The 14,563-nt window shown below is 44.4% G+C and overlaps 1 protein-coding gene across 2 annotated transcripts in view; it reads right to left on the bottom strand.

The window, feature by feature from the left end:
* Positions 1-14,563, bottom strand: part of LOC147683309 (nuclear body protein SP140-like protein) — a 768,218-nt gene that overhangs the window by 278,745 nt on the left and 474,910 nt on the right. For both annotated transcript variants that reach the window (XM_086943760.1, XM_086943761.1), the window contains exon 11: positions 10,967-11,106. In XM_086943760.1, the coding sequence (XP_086799886.1) occupies positions 10,967-11,106 (140 nt within the window). The remainder of the gene's footprint in view (positions 1-10,966; positions 11,107-14,563) is intronic.

The following is a 14,563-nucleotide window of genomic DNA, read 5'->3' as shown; positions in this document are numbered from 1 at the left end:
CCGACTTCGGTTTCTTCTCATTCTGCTCCGTCCCCTGTTCTTTTGTCAACTTCTCCTTCTGCTCGACAGAGAATGACTGATGTTGTTGCTGGTCTCCTTTCTCCTCTGTTGGGTTCATTGGGTATATCTCCTGTTGTAGAGAGTAAGCAATTGCGTAGCCAATTGCCTAGTCCTAATGAACGGACTGTGTTAGATCACTTAGCGCGTAAATGGGTTTCGTATCCTTCGCACTATGACCTTGAGGGTGTTATGGATGTTTTCCATCAATGGGAAGCACCGAAACAAAGATATGTTTTCGATATGATGTGTTCTTTCCTTCGTGAACAATGGGTAGATGATGAGGTAGGACAAACTTGCTTGAGTTGTACCGTATACTTTCTGAGTTTGCGAAAGGGACTGTTGTGGGTCTTGGAGTTGAGAAAGCAGTTGCGACGTTGTTGTCATTTAGGAGTGTATCTCCTTCTCAGCATCTGTTTGAGCCTGATTCGTCAGTTAGGAGAAAGGCACGTCAATATCCGATGCGTGAGGTTCCCCCAGTTTGGAGACCTGGTGATGGACAAGCTGTTCCACCTGTTCAGCCACACTTTCAGCTTGTCTGGGTACATGTTCCATGGAAGCGTGCTGAAGTTTTAGCTCTTAAGCAGACTTTGCCTGATCCGCGTAAAAATCCAGCAGGGTTCTATAAGGAGCTATCTCAAACTGCGGATTCATGTTTTATGAATCTAGCCGATATAGACATGTTGTTTGGGAAGTTGTTCCACAGCCTATTTGGGGAAAGATTCTCACACCGATCATGCGCATGCATTAGGTGATACATGGAATAATCTTAGAGCTGCAGATGATAGACAAGTAGGTGGTGCTAAACCTGAGGATGTGATTGCTGAACTCCCTGGTAGGATTATTGATTATATGAAGACGTTGATGCCTGTTGCGTGTCAATTGGGACAAGTTGTCTGCATGCAAGCAGAAGAAGACTGTGTCTGATTTTTTCACTAGGTTCGAAGAGACATTTGTAGACCACAGTGGTCAGGACATGAGTACAGAAGGTGGTCAACGGTTGTTCGTTGACAAATTTGTTCATAATTTGCTTCCCGAATTATGCACTAGGTTGAAGGATTCTGAGAGTGCTTGGGCTGTTTCTACGTCAGCGCAGATTTTGGCTACAGCCCAGTACTTTGAGAATAGAAATAAGGATGAGATAGAGAAAAAGGATAGGAAGACTAAGGAATTGAAGACTAAAGTTCTTCTACAGCAAGCTTATCTGCCCCGTAATAATCAGCGCGATTATCAGCAACCTCAGCAGTATCAGAGAAACTCGCAAAGGTTCGAGTCTTCTCAACAGCGTTTTCCCGTAGGTCCTAATCAGTGTGCGTATTGCAAAGAATAGGGCCATTTCAAGAGTAGTTGTCCGGTTTTATTACAGCGCACAAATGGTGCTTCTGGTGTGAGAGGTCGAGGTGTTCAACAAGCTCCTAGAGGTAGAGGTCGTGGTCAAAATGTGCGTCCTTTGCCTCCACAGAATTCTATGAATAGCTTTGATCAGCAGAATGGTGGTCTGGTAGGACGGCACAGTACTATGCGGATGATTACTATGTTGAAGGTGAGAATGTGGATGGAAATGATTGCTAGGACAGCCATAGACAAAGAGAGGGAGTTGTTTCAGTTCCAGTAGATCAGAGTGGACCTTATGTTGAAGTGATTGCATCAGGTGTGTCTGAGCCTTTTCTGTTGGATACTGGTGCTGCGAAGAGTTCTATTATGCACTCTAAACTCCCTGGCGCACCTTTGTCTGGCTTAACGGATGTTTCAGTGGTTTTTCTGGCGCCCTGGTTACGAATCCGATTTCTAGTCCGTTGTCTATTTCTGTTGGACCTTGTGAATTCGAAGCACCCCTCATTCTGACGACAGGTTGTGGTGAGAACCTGTTGGGATTGGATTTGTTGAAGAGATTGTATGCGACGCTATATTGTTCTCCTACGGGAGTACATCTTACGTTGGGTAAAAGAGTGATCTCTCTGATGTATCTGTCTAAAGATCGACTTCCACCTGAATTGTCTTCCCTCCCTGATTCTCTTTGGTCTACTGGTCCGAACGATGTGGGTCTCCTAGACATTCCGCCATATGTTGTGACATTGAAAGCGAATGCTAGATTGCCACGTATTCCGCAATATCGGATTTCAGGTGATGGTGAAAGAGCACTTCTGGCGATCATCTATGATCTAATTGAGAAAGGTGTGATTGAGGAAACGAGAGGTAATGTGTGCAATAGTCCGGTTTTGCCTGTTCTGAAGAGAACTGATTCTTCACAACCTCCTGTATATAGGTTTGTGATTGATCTCCGCGAGGTGAATAAGATTGTAGTTCCGCAATTTCCTGTTGTGCCTGATATCACCGCTTTACTGACTTTGATCCCGGCTACAGCCACGTGATTTTCGGTGACTGACTTGAAGAATGCTTTCTTCAGCATCCCGATTGCCGTGGAGAGTAGAGATATTTTTGGCTTATCTTTAGGAGGACAAAGTTTCCGGTTTAAGCGCGCTCCTCAAGGCTATTGTGAGAGTCCATCGATCTATAGTCAAGCTTTGAAAACGCAACTTGATTTGCTTATTTTACATGATGGTGCTGCTCTTATTCAGTACGTTGACGATCTGTTAGTTGCTGCTGACAATGAAGAGATTTGTAGAGAGGCTACTTTGTCGTTGTTACGTCATTTGTCTGATTTCCATCATAAGGTTTCTCTTTCAAAGTTGCAATATTGTCGACAAGAAGTTACCTATTTAGGTCACCTCTTATCGAAGGAGGGAAGGAAACTGACCCCAGAAAGAATTCAAGCGATTGCGAAAATGAGTGTGCCTACGACACAGAGAGAAGTACGTGCTTTCCTAGGTATTACATCGTATTGTAGACAGTGGATCCCTAATTTTTCGTTGCTTGCGAAGCCTTTGATAGCTCTTACTGTTAAGGATACTCCAAATCCTATTCCTTGGACTGACGAATGTCAGAAGAGCTTTTCAGAATTACGCGATGCGTTGTGTTCGGCTCCTGTGTTGGGTACCCCCGACTACAGCAAGCCTTTCACATTGTATGTCCACGAGAGAGAGGGATGTGCATTGTCAGTTTTGACTCAACAGTTTGGCGATAAGCAGCGTCCATGTGCTTATTTTTCGTCGACTTTGGATCCGGTAGCTAGAGCATTGCCGAGTTGTCTGAGAGCTACAGCGGCAGCAGCTGTTTCTATTCGACAGTCTGCTAGTTTAGTGATGGACAATACACTGATTGTGATGGTTCCACATGCAGTGGATACCTTGTTGAATTGTACCAAGACACAGCACTTAACTAGTGCTCGGTTGTCGGGTTACGAATTGACCTTGTTAGCGAGTCATGTGCATATAAAGAGATGCAACACGTTGAATACAACTACGTTGTTGCCGATTTCAGTTGAGATAGCTGGTACTGAACAGCATGATTGCTTCCTTAGGACAGAGAAAGAAAAGAAAGGGAGAATAGATCTTAGGGATACTCCTCTTCCAGAATGTAATGGTACTTTATGGGTTGATGGTTCGTGCTTCAAGTTTCCGAATGGTGATACGACTGCGGCATATGCTGTTACGACCTTGCATACGATTGTTGAAGCTGCACGTATCCCACATAATTCAGCGCAAGCAGCAGAGTTGATTGCAGTGAGAAGAGCGTGTGTGTTGGCGAAAGGAAAACGAGTGACTGTGTATACCGATAGCCAGTACGCGTTTGGCGTTGCTCATAGTTTTCGACGTTTGTGGAGAGAGCGTGGGTTCCTGACTTCGCATGGGACCAAGATCCAGCATGGTCAGTTAGTTAATGAACTTCTTGAATCACTTACTTTGCCGTTGCAAGTTGCGATTGTGACATGCAGTGCGCATAAGAAAGTTACGGATGATGTTGGTCGTGGTAATGCGTTTGCAGATGAGGTCGCGAAAGAAACTGCGAGAAATGTGATGAGTCGAATGTATGTTGCGGGTCCGGCAAGATGGGTTCCGGATGGAAGTATGTTGTGTGAAGATACGATTGAGAGTGTGAAATCCATCCAAGCTGAAGCTACAGAGAAAGAGTTGAATAAATGGAGAGAGAGTAAGGGTAAATTGGATTCGATTGGTTGTTGGATTGATTTGTCAGAGCATCAGAGATGGTTGTTACCCGATGCGTATGTACTTCCAGTGGTTACAATGGCTCATGGATTGGCTCATATCAGCGTGAAAGGGATTTGTAAGTTGTTAGCTCCAGTATGGCAGAATGTTGGTATTCCTAAATGTGCAGAGAATCTGGTTAAGAACTGTATGGTGTGTTTGATGTACAACCCTGGTAAGGGAATTCCAACTCCAGCTGGTCATTTTGCTCCTCCAACGTATCCGTTAGAGGCTTTGCAGCTAGATTTCATCCACATGGAGAGATGCAACAACCTAAAGTACGTATTAGTGGTTGTTTGCTCTTTTTCTAGATGGGTGGAAGCCTACCCTTTGAAGGGCAACACTGCTTTGTCCACAGCGAAAGCCCTTAGTAAGGAATTTTTTCCTAGGTATGGTCTGCCGAGAATGATCTGGAGTGATAATGGGAGTGAATTTGTGGGTCAAGTGATGAAGAGAGTATGTGATGGGTTAGGTATTCGGCAAAAGTTTCACGCTGCAAATCACCCCCAATCAGCTGGTCTAGTCGAGTGCTACAATGGCACTCTCAAACTGAAATTAGCAAAAATTCAAGCAAGCTCTGGTTTACAATGGCCAGATGCCTTGCCTTTAGCCCTTTTGTCCACTAGAATGACTGTGCATTCACGAATGGGTTTGAGTCCATACGAGGTAGTTTTTGGTCGCCCGGCAAATGTTTGGGGAGAGCCGCGGCCGACAAAGTTTAGCGAAATAGAACATCCTGTGTTGCTTGACTACCTGTATGAATTGACAGCTAAATTGCGTGTTTTGCATAAACAGGTTCACGATACATTGCCATAAGCTTCTGAAGATCCAGGACCCACCATTGAACCTGGATCCTGGGTCCTAGTCAAAAACTTTCAGCGGACCAAGAACGAGCAGCCCCGCTGGACTGGACCATATCTGGTGTTGCTATCTACCCGTTCCGCAGTACGAGTGCACGGTAAAAAGAACTGGATCCACGGTGTACATTGTAAGAGGGCCCCTTTGCCTCTGCCGTACGACCGGTGGGTCCAGAAAGGACTTCCTGATTCTGAGACTGAGACCGTGCCTCGTTTTCTGCCTTTCAGCGATGCCCGTTTGATTGGAACGAATACTGAGCAAGAAAGTGATGAGCTTCTCCAAGAAGCTGTGCCTCCATTGAATCGTTTGAACACTTCTGAACCCGAGCTCCTGTTCCGTGAACAGACATTGCCTAACAAAGAGCGTTATAATTTGCGACTGAGAGTCGCGGGACTAATAAAAAACTGAAATTCTTTCTTTTACTGATTTTTGAAGGTTAGCTCTCCTCCGAGGAACTACTTTGATTTTTGTTTTTCGAACCGCCATCCGGGTTCAGCTGTAGGGTCGCGGTTGTCAAGTCTTTGGAGTGCAAGCCGAAGACATTAGGTCGACGGTTCTGGTTGGTCTAAGGGAGTTGCCCTGGACTGACAGAAGCATTCCTTAGCATAGAACACCCTACCACCGCGAGCAGCAATTAGAGAGGATGGAGTTTTTCGAGATGGAGAGACCTGTTGAAAGAATAAGCTTTAAGAGCAAAATGTGTAAATTGATGAGTCGAAAACGTTTTTTAATATTGTGTTTGCTTATATTGCTTAGCTTAATGATGTTTTTAATTGAATATGTAACATTCTCTTTTCAAGTGACGTTCATGCCCACTACACAACCTGTACCCCCTCCTACTGTTTTTTCTCATTCTTTTCACCCTCTGCCCGAACATGCAATTGTTAGAAGATTGGAATTTGCTAATAATTCCTTTGTTCAACTCCTGCATCAACACCAGCTAGTAATGAACACAACAAATTGTTGGGTTTGCGGCCTTATGCCCCATACTACTGATAAAGGTATTCCTTACCTGGTTTTGCCTTTCAGCTACAATGGTTCTATTTGGGTATACAGAACGATGTTCATTTATGCTCATGGAGTCTATCCCCTACGTTCCGTGAAAGGTAGTCCGACGACTAGTGCTCTGGTCAAGGGTATAGTCGACATGATTAGAGGAATTAGTTCCTATGAGACTATCCCGAGAGATGAGACACAAGCATACATTGGTTGGAACTTTACTGGATATGGAGTTAGTCTGAGTGTTAACCAGCGAGCGAAAAGTTCTCCACCGATTTAGATAGTGCCCCATCAGGGTCACTATTGTCTGCAAGGCAATGGCAAGAATCCGAGAGCTCAGTTAGGGAAGAGCGTTTGCACTGAGACTTATGTATTTGCGTCTCAGACTTCCCCAGCGTTTTTAGCAGCTAAGGGTACCTATTTTATCTGTTACGATAAAGCGTACACATGGTTGCCCCCTGACTTCTCGGGCACATGTTTTGTTTCGTTCCTGTTGCCTCCCACTTTTACAGCTGCGGCAGATTACCACAAGACAAGAGTTGCTAGAGGTGTCTTCAGTAAGGAAGATACCGCAGGACAAGAATTGGGAGATTTCTTTAAGGGTTTTCTGCCAATCTTGGGACCTATGGCTAACAGCAGGAACATTCGCCAGTTGACGAGAGTGGTTGAGTCCACCATAGTCGAAACTGCCGGTGCCCTTAGTAACGACTGCTGAGCTCCAGTCGGATCGACTTATGACTCTTCAGAATAGGGTTGCGCTAGATGTCATACTTGCAGATAGAGGTGGAGTGTGTAAACTGATTCAATCGAGCTGCTGCGTTTTCATTCCAGACAACGCTCCTACAGTCTTCCAGGCCATTTCCAAGCTACATAAGATCTCCGAGTCTGTACATATAGACGAGGGAGATTGGTCGTTAATGGGATGGTTTTGGGGATTGTTATCCATGTGGGGATGGAAGATTCTGATGGTCATTGGGATGATCTTAGCTATCCTTTTCCTGTTCTGTCTTTGTGTACAGTGTGCTCCTGCTATATGTGGCCTCTGTGCTACTTCGTGTGTGAGGAGACCTGTCCAAAGAGAGTTGCTAAGTACTAGGATGATGCTACAGCAACATCTTGATGATCTGATGAATATAGACCTGGATTCAGACTGACATGGGTTTGGGTTTGTTGCCTATGTAAGGGCAAAAGGAGGGTCTGAGGTTCCATAGGTTCTGAACCCGTTCAATGAAGGTCATCGGATATAGACGATTTTGGTGTCAGCGGACCGCAAATGACGAGTGCGGTATGTACGAGTGTTTTTGTCATAACCGATCAGTGAGAACACTACGTATTCATGGATTTCGTTCGAACCCTTGGGTTCCATTTTGTGTACGGCAGCCATTTTGTGTGGTTGCCCTCACATAGGCCGATGACTATGGCCGAACGAGTCTTTGGGACACGTACACCTTTAGCTGACTTTTGTGTGACCTGGCCGAACTGACTCCCTTGACCGAGGCTGACCTCGTTGAGCCAGTTCCTTGTTAAGCAGCTGGTCAGATAGAGATCAAAGAGCAGGACATTGCTGAGTTTATGGTACATGCACACACCCTTCTATCTTGCTTCTCATCTGCTTCTGTTCCTTCCTTTATGGCTTAATTATTGATTTGGGTTGAGGTCTTTACGATGGGTTTGTCCGGCCTGTTCGAAACAGGAATGTTGAATTTTGCTTTGTCATTTCTGGTGGGCTGGACAACGGAAAGTGGGATTGTCGTTATGCGATATGTTTGAAATGTCACCCTTTTATTGGTCAGTTTGTATGTAATTGATGCTAGCCAGGAATGTGATTTTTAGCATAAAAGATGATGCTCCGCTCTCTGAATGTGTGCAGTCTCTAGCGAACCACCCGTGTTATGCTTCGTAGATCTCTGTTCCTGGTTGCAGCCAATAAATTTGGTCTTTGACGTCATCAAGAAGTGTCCTGTGTCTCTGTTTGCCGAGGCAGGGGAATCCGTAGACATCGGGCGTTATCCCTGGCGCCGCTGGGTTTTAAAACTCGGTTCTTCAATTGCACCATTCTAGGTAAATATAATCAATGTGATATGTCCTTGTGCTATTTCCCTTTCTCACCCTTCCCAGGTACCAATGTCTAAAGGTGTTACTGTGGTTTCTTATAAACTCTATGTCTTGCTGATTATATTTTTACTTGTAAAATTTATGGTCACAAGATTGTGGCCCTTTTCATTTGACTCAGAAAATCTATATTGATAAAGGTTTTAAAACTTTCCCGAGTCTGTGGTTATTATAAGAAAGTTAAATGTGTTTAAATACTATCTGTTTATGCTAACTCCCTGATCCACAGGACTTATAAAAAGGTGACAAGGATTGGTAAGTCATGGTTTACAGGTATAAGACCTAAATCTGACCTCTGGACAAACTGATAGAGTGAATAAATTAATAAATTGGTTAGGCAGGACTACTATTTCAATGTGTGAATGTTGTATGGGCCCCAGGTGAGTATGGTAAACTGAGTTGGTCCCTGTGCGCTTTATTAGTAGAATGTGTCATCTTTTCCATTTTTCCCCAATTTTGTTTTGAGGAACGTCCAGAGCCCCTTGTAGTTGTCAGGCTCATTATGAACCGTACGAGAGCTGGTCTGACAACATTTGCCAGGGCTGCTTTGCATTCCCAGCCGGCCCTGTTATCTACCTGCAACTCGATGTTACAGCAAACGTCCTTAGCTAAAACATTTAGGCCGTACTTTTGATTAGTAGCAATGAAGGTAAGTCTAAAGAACACTAGCCCAAAAGGAGCCTGTCTGGATTTCTATTTTTCATAAGTGACGTGCTGGGCTTCAACAGGTCCCTGCCCACTCAAAGTCCTTGAAAGCACCCTTCTTTCCAGGGGCAGCTCCTCTGCTAAGGCAGCGGAGTGTCGCCCACTGCTCTTAGAGCAGGAGAAAGGAAAAATAAAATGATAATAACCCTGTTATTATAATTTACATTTTTACTACGGTGCTAGGTTAGGGCGGGGCTGGGGTCACCGGTGGAGAAGTGATTTGTACACTCTCTAAGTGCTCATGATTGGCCCTCTTGGGCCAGCCAAACAGTCATGCACACTTTGCATGTTCCCCACCAGGCTGCATTACACAGCCTGGTGAGGAACATGCCCAGGCTTCCATTCCCCGTCAGACCAATCGCAACACTGCATTGCAGCGCTGTGATTGGCTTAGGGGACGGAGTCTGTGAGGTTCATGCTTTCGTCGAAGCTGAGGAGAAGGCGGTGTGGGAAGGGACCGAATCAGATGGGAGACGGCGGCTGGCAAAAGGTAAACATTTTTTTGCTACCCCCGTTTCCTGTCAGCTGCCATTGCTTCTTTCACAGTATCAGTGTGTGATAAATATTCCACTGGCAAACCCTTGGCGGCAGGAGGAGTGCTTGTTATCAGCAATTGGCCAGAGTCTCTCCTCTAGATCAGGATATGGGAGTGGAGTCAGAAGCATTAAAGAGATAAAGGCTGATGTATAAAGTATTTTTGCAGTTTCAAACATTCCAAGTCGTAGGTTGAACCGCAAACATGATTTAAAAAAATATATAACATTTTAAAATCAGTAAATATTTACTGATTTCTAAAATGGAATTGAAATCCCATACCGATTCTGTACTTGGAAGGGGCGCACAGTAGGTGTCTCTTTCAAATAACGAATCGGTATGCGATGTATCAATGTTTTGCAGTCAGATTTCACAAATGATTGAAAAATCACAGAATTCCAAGTTGGGGTGGTAATGCATTCGCAAAAGAGAAGGAGTCAACCTGGGTCCTTTTCCCCATTTTGAATTAAAAAGAAAGTTTATTAGGAAGTAGGTAGTGGTTCCTTTGAAAAAAAAGTTTGCTTTCTTGAAAGGAGATTACAGACATGGTGATCTCCTGACCTTAGCAGGCCACCATCCCTGTGATGACCACCAATTGGAGTAAGTCGTAAATTACAACCTACCTCAATGATACTCATGAAGCAGGTTGGATTGTGAGTCACTCCGAATTTAGAGCCAGATGTATGAAACAATGGTTGCAAAATACTGGTTGCAAATTGCAATCAGATATGTTTGACCAGTTATTATTACATCAAACCCTAGATTGGCTGCATAAGCACAAGAAACTGCCGGTAAACAGCCTTTACAACGAAACTTTTACAACGCACTATAAATTACGACGCAACCGTTACAACGCAAACCATTACAACGCATTGGGCTGGGGGGTGCTCTAGGATAGGGAATAGATTTAATTTACTATCCAACACCTTCCCTACTATCCACGGGGACTGGAGTTGGAATAGTAAATTAAACTATTCACTATCCAGCACCCCAAAGCGCTATGCGTTGTAATGGTATGCGTTGTAAAAACTGCGTTGTAACGGCATGCGTGGTAAAAGCATGCGTTGTAACGTCATACATCCGAAACTGCCTACCTGACTAGGAGAACTACATTCAACATACCTGCAAGGTCTTAGGTGGATACGTGAATAACAACAGAGGAAACATGGTACAGTGCATGTCCATCTGATGGGATTACCACTACTGTTATTAAATTGTGGGGAGCTGTCCTTTGATCCTGCTCTGACTGCAAATCTTTGAAGTACGTCATGTCTCTTACCCCATAACCAATTTCGCGCACTATCTACAAGTTTGTACAGAGGGTAACACAGTGGTGCAGGAAAAATATATAATCTGTCTGCTCAAAGATCTGATATGGCAATTCCCACATATAAGTAAAGGGGAAGTTAAATCAGGCCAGAGACAGTTGGCAACTGGACTTCTCATAGTAAATAAACAGACTACAGAAGATAAAACGTGAAGCAACCACTTTGAAATGTGTGAAGAAAATTTTGCTAGATCCTTTTATTTTCACTCGCTAGAGCGAGAGGTATCGTGAAAATTTTGAGGCCCAGTGCAAGGCAGACATCACTCACCATAACGAGTGCCTTTATCTGTACACCAGCTGCACGAATATCACTGTCCCAGGAATTGAAGTCTACTTCATCGTCTTCAGCCAGGAACTCTACAGGGGTGCACCATTTTGTGTCTGTTCGGATGCACTTGCCATGCCGCTCTGCAGAAGAAGAGGTAACGAAAAAAACTCCAGCGATTAACATCACCAAACTGAAGCAGAACGCCCTGGAACCACAGCACGAAAGGGAAAAAAGACAACAAGAATTTAAGCAGAAATGTTTATTAATGCCCTGAAAGTTAGCCTCAATCATCAGGGGGAGACTTTTTGATGCCCCCACCCCAATAAATGCATTTACTCTGATGAGAGGTTAAGCTTCTCATTAAGTAAAGGATGCTATGGTCTCAGCAGGTGTTAAGTGTTGTTGTCATGTTGCCTTCTCTGCTTTGTGATCCGATGCACAGGCACACTACCCTAACGTGCTGAATGGACAGAACATCGTTTCCTAGGAGGGTGTGTTCAATGGTGACCCTCTTTAGAACATGTAATTTATGAGCAATGGCCAAGATCAAGGGCTGGAGACATTGGCTTGTTTCTCGGTGTTCAGTTCTTGACCTGCTGTCTTACCCCACTTTCTTCTGTAACTTCTTCTGGGGTTCTTACTGGAGAAGTGTAATTTTTTTGATTCCATTCTCATATACTATAGGAGGAGTGCATCATAATCATGTGTAGTTATCACTCTAATATATTCTGTGTGATTAATGTTACTTAAAAAAAATGGGTATGACATAATTTAAAGTAATGAATGTAAAACTAACGAGTTTTCTAAATTGGGAGCATAAAGAAATATGACTAATAAAGGTCTTTGTCACATTAACATATTGGTATTTTAGAAGAAATTAAATGTTAGACCTGTCTCATTGCAAAGCTAAATAGATAGGGTGTTTGTGTAGACTAATGTTTAAGCATTCATACGTATAATGGGAATTATATTGATGTCGAAGTATTTTGAAGATGACATTTTAATGTAAACATTTGCATTTGTTCATTCATCAAGAAACTGTATTTGCAATATATTTAGTAATGTGCACGTATCTGTAACCGAGTGCACAATTAAGTTGACTACATTTTGAGGCCTCACGTATAATTTCAGTGCAAGTACACAATGCAGTTTAACATTTGATTTATGTTTAACCTTCAATGTGGAATGTTTTGTTGCATTTTGTTTCCACTGCAGGAGTGGACAAAGTCTCATTAGTTAGCATAGAAGAGTTTTGTTTTCATTAGATAGCAAGGTGCGAGAGGACAAAATTGGAAAGGAAAAACATGGTAATGAGCAGAGAGACAAGTTCTCATGGAGGAGAAGAATGACCTAGGACAAATTAAGTTGCAATTTATCGATGTGGAAAAGGTGGTGGAATTATCCAATTTGTGCCAGAGTCACAGAACCTTAGACGTAACAGATATTATGTGCTGCTATTTAGTGAGGTTCAAAGAGACATCTTGGGACTGCATGGGGAGCAGACCTCTACTTCTGCTTTATGTGGTTTTATGCTACATGCCCCGTGCTTAGAGTGCTTCTACTGAAGACTCTGACAGCTGACACCTTTCTATTCTAATCCCAAAATACAAATGCTTTTTAGAGTAGTTGGTCCTATTAAAATAGAGTAGGGAAAGTTAGGGCTAATGCTTACCATTCAAAATCCTCTGATGCAATTTAATTCTCAATTCTTTTTCTTTATTGCTTACATTGTGGTAATTTAATTGGTAGTATTCTTTCTTCTGTATAGGGGAACCTCTTCTGGAGAATTGAACACATTTTATTTGTTTTGTAGTTCTGTACCATCATGCTAAGATTATGTAAATCTATTTTTGAATTTATAATTCAATCTCACTAAACTCATTTTCAGTTGTGGCCTGGATTATTGTGTAAACACAACAAGTGATGGACTGAATGTGGATCAATGTCACACACTCCCCCAGTCAAAAGATCTGGGCCCAAATCCATCGTTCTTTTGCACTCCACACCACCCTGGGTTAGACAATGGCAATATGCAAATCAGCTCTGACCCTGTTGCCCCATGGGAACAGTCCATTCTGAACTACAAAAGCCATGTCCTTCCCAGAACGGAATCAAGCATCCGAGGACCGGACCGGTTTCGAGGTAACACCTCTCATCAGCCCGGCTAGCTTGACTCCAAGTGGTGTGGAGTGCCTGGGACCCACGTCTGGGCATCCCCAGCGCACTTAGGGCGGCAATTGCAAAAACAACAAGTGATGGACTGAATGTGGATCAATGTCACACACTCCCCCAGTCAAAAGATCTGGGCCCAAATCCATCGTTCTTTTGCACTCCACACCACCCTGGGTTAGACAATGGCAATATGCAAATCAGCTCTGACCCTGTTGCCCCATGGGAACAGTCCATTCTGAACTACAAAAGCCATGTCCTTCCCAGAACGGAATCAAGCATCCGAGGACCGGACCGGTTTCGAGGTAACACCTCTCATCAGCCCGGCTAGCTTGACTCCAAGTGGTGTGGAGTGCCTGGGACCCACGTCTGGGCATCCCCAGCGCACTTAGGGCGGCAATTGCAAAAACAACAAGTGATGGACTGAATGTGGATCAATGTCACACACTCCCCCAGTCAAAAGATCTGGGCCCAAATCCATCGTTCTTTTGCACTCCACACCACCCTGGGTTAGACAATGGCAATATGCAAATCAGCTCTGACCCTGTTGCCCCATGGGAACAGTCCATTCTGAACTACAAAAGCCATGTCCTTCCCAGAACGGAATCAAGCATCCGAGGACCGGACCGGTTTCGAGGTAACACCTCTCATCAGCCCGGCTAGCTTGACTCCAAGTGGTGTGGAGTGCCTGGGACCCACGTCTGGGCATCCCCAGCGCACTTAGGGCGGCAATTGCAAAAACAACAAGTGATGGACTGAATGTGGATCAATGTCACACACTCCCCCAGTCAAAAGATCTGGGCCCAAATCCATCGTTCTTTTGCACTCCACACCACCCTGGGTTAGACAATGGCAATATGCAAATCAGCTCTGACCCTGTTGCCCCATGGGAACAGTCCATTCTGAACTACAAAAGCCATGTCCTTCCCAGAACGGAATCAAGCATCCGAGGACCGGTTTCGAGGTAACACCTCTCATCAGCCCGGCTAGCTTGACTCCAAGTGGTGTGGAGTGCCTGGGACCCACGTCTGGGCATCCCCAGCGCACTTAGGGCGGCAATTGCAAAAACAACAAGTGATGGACTGAATGTGGATCAATGTCACACACTCCCCCAGTCAAAAGATCTGGGCCCAAATCCATCGTTCTTTTGCACTCCACACCACCCTGGGTTAGACAATGGCAATATGCAAATCAGCTCTGACCCTGTTGCCCCATGGGAACAGTCCATTCTGAACTACAAAAGCCATGTCCTTCCCAGAACGGAATCAAGCATCCGAGGACCGGACCGGTTTCGAGGTAACACCTCTCATCAGCCCGGCTAGCTTGACTCCAAGTGGTGTGGAGTGCCTGGGACCCACGTCTGGGCATCCCCAGCGCACTTAGGGCGGCAATTGCAAAAACAACAAGTGATGGACTGAATGTGGATCA

Source organism: Lissotriton vulgaris, chromosome 11 (genome assembly GCF_964263255.1).
Source record: "Lissotriton vulgaris chromosome 11, aLisVul1.2, whole genome shotgun sequence".
Lineage (NCBI taxonomy): Eukaryota > Metazoa > Chordata > Amphibia > Caudata > Salamandridae > Lissotriton > Lissotriton vulgaris.
Note: the sequence above shows the minus strand (reverse complement) of the source record. Positions and strands in the feature narration are given on the sequence as shown.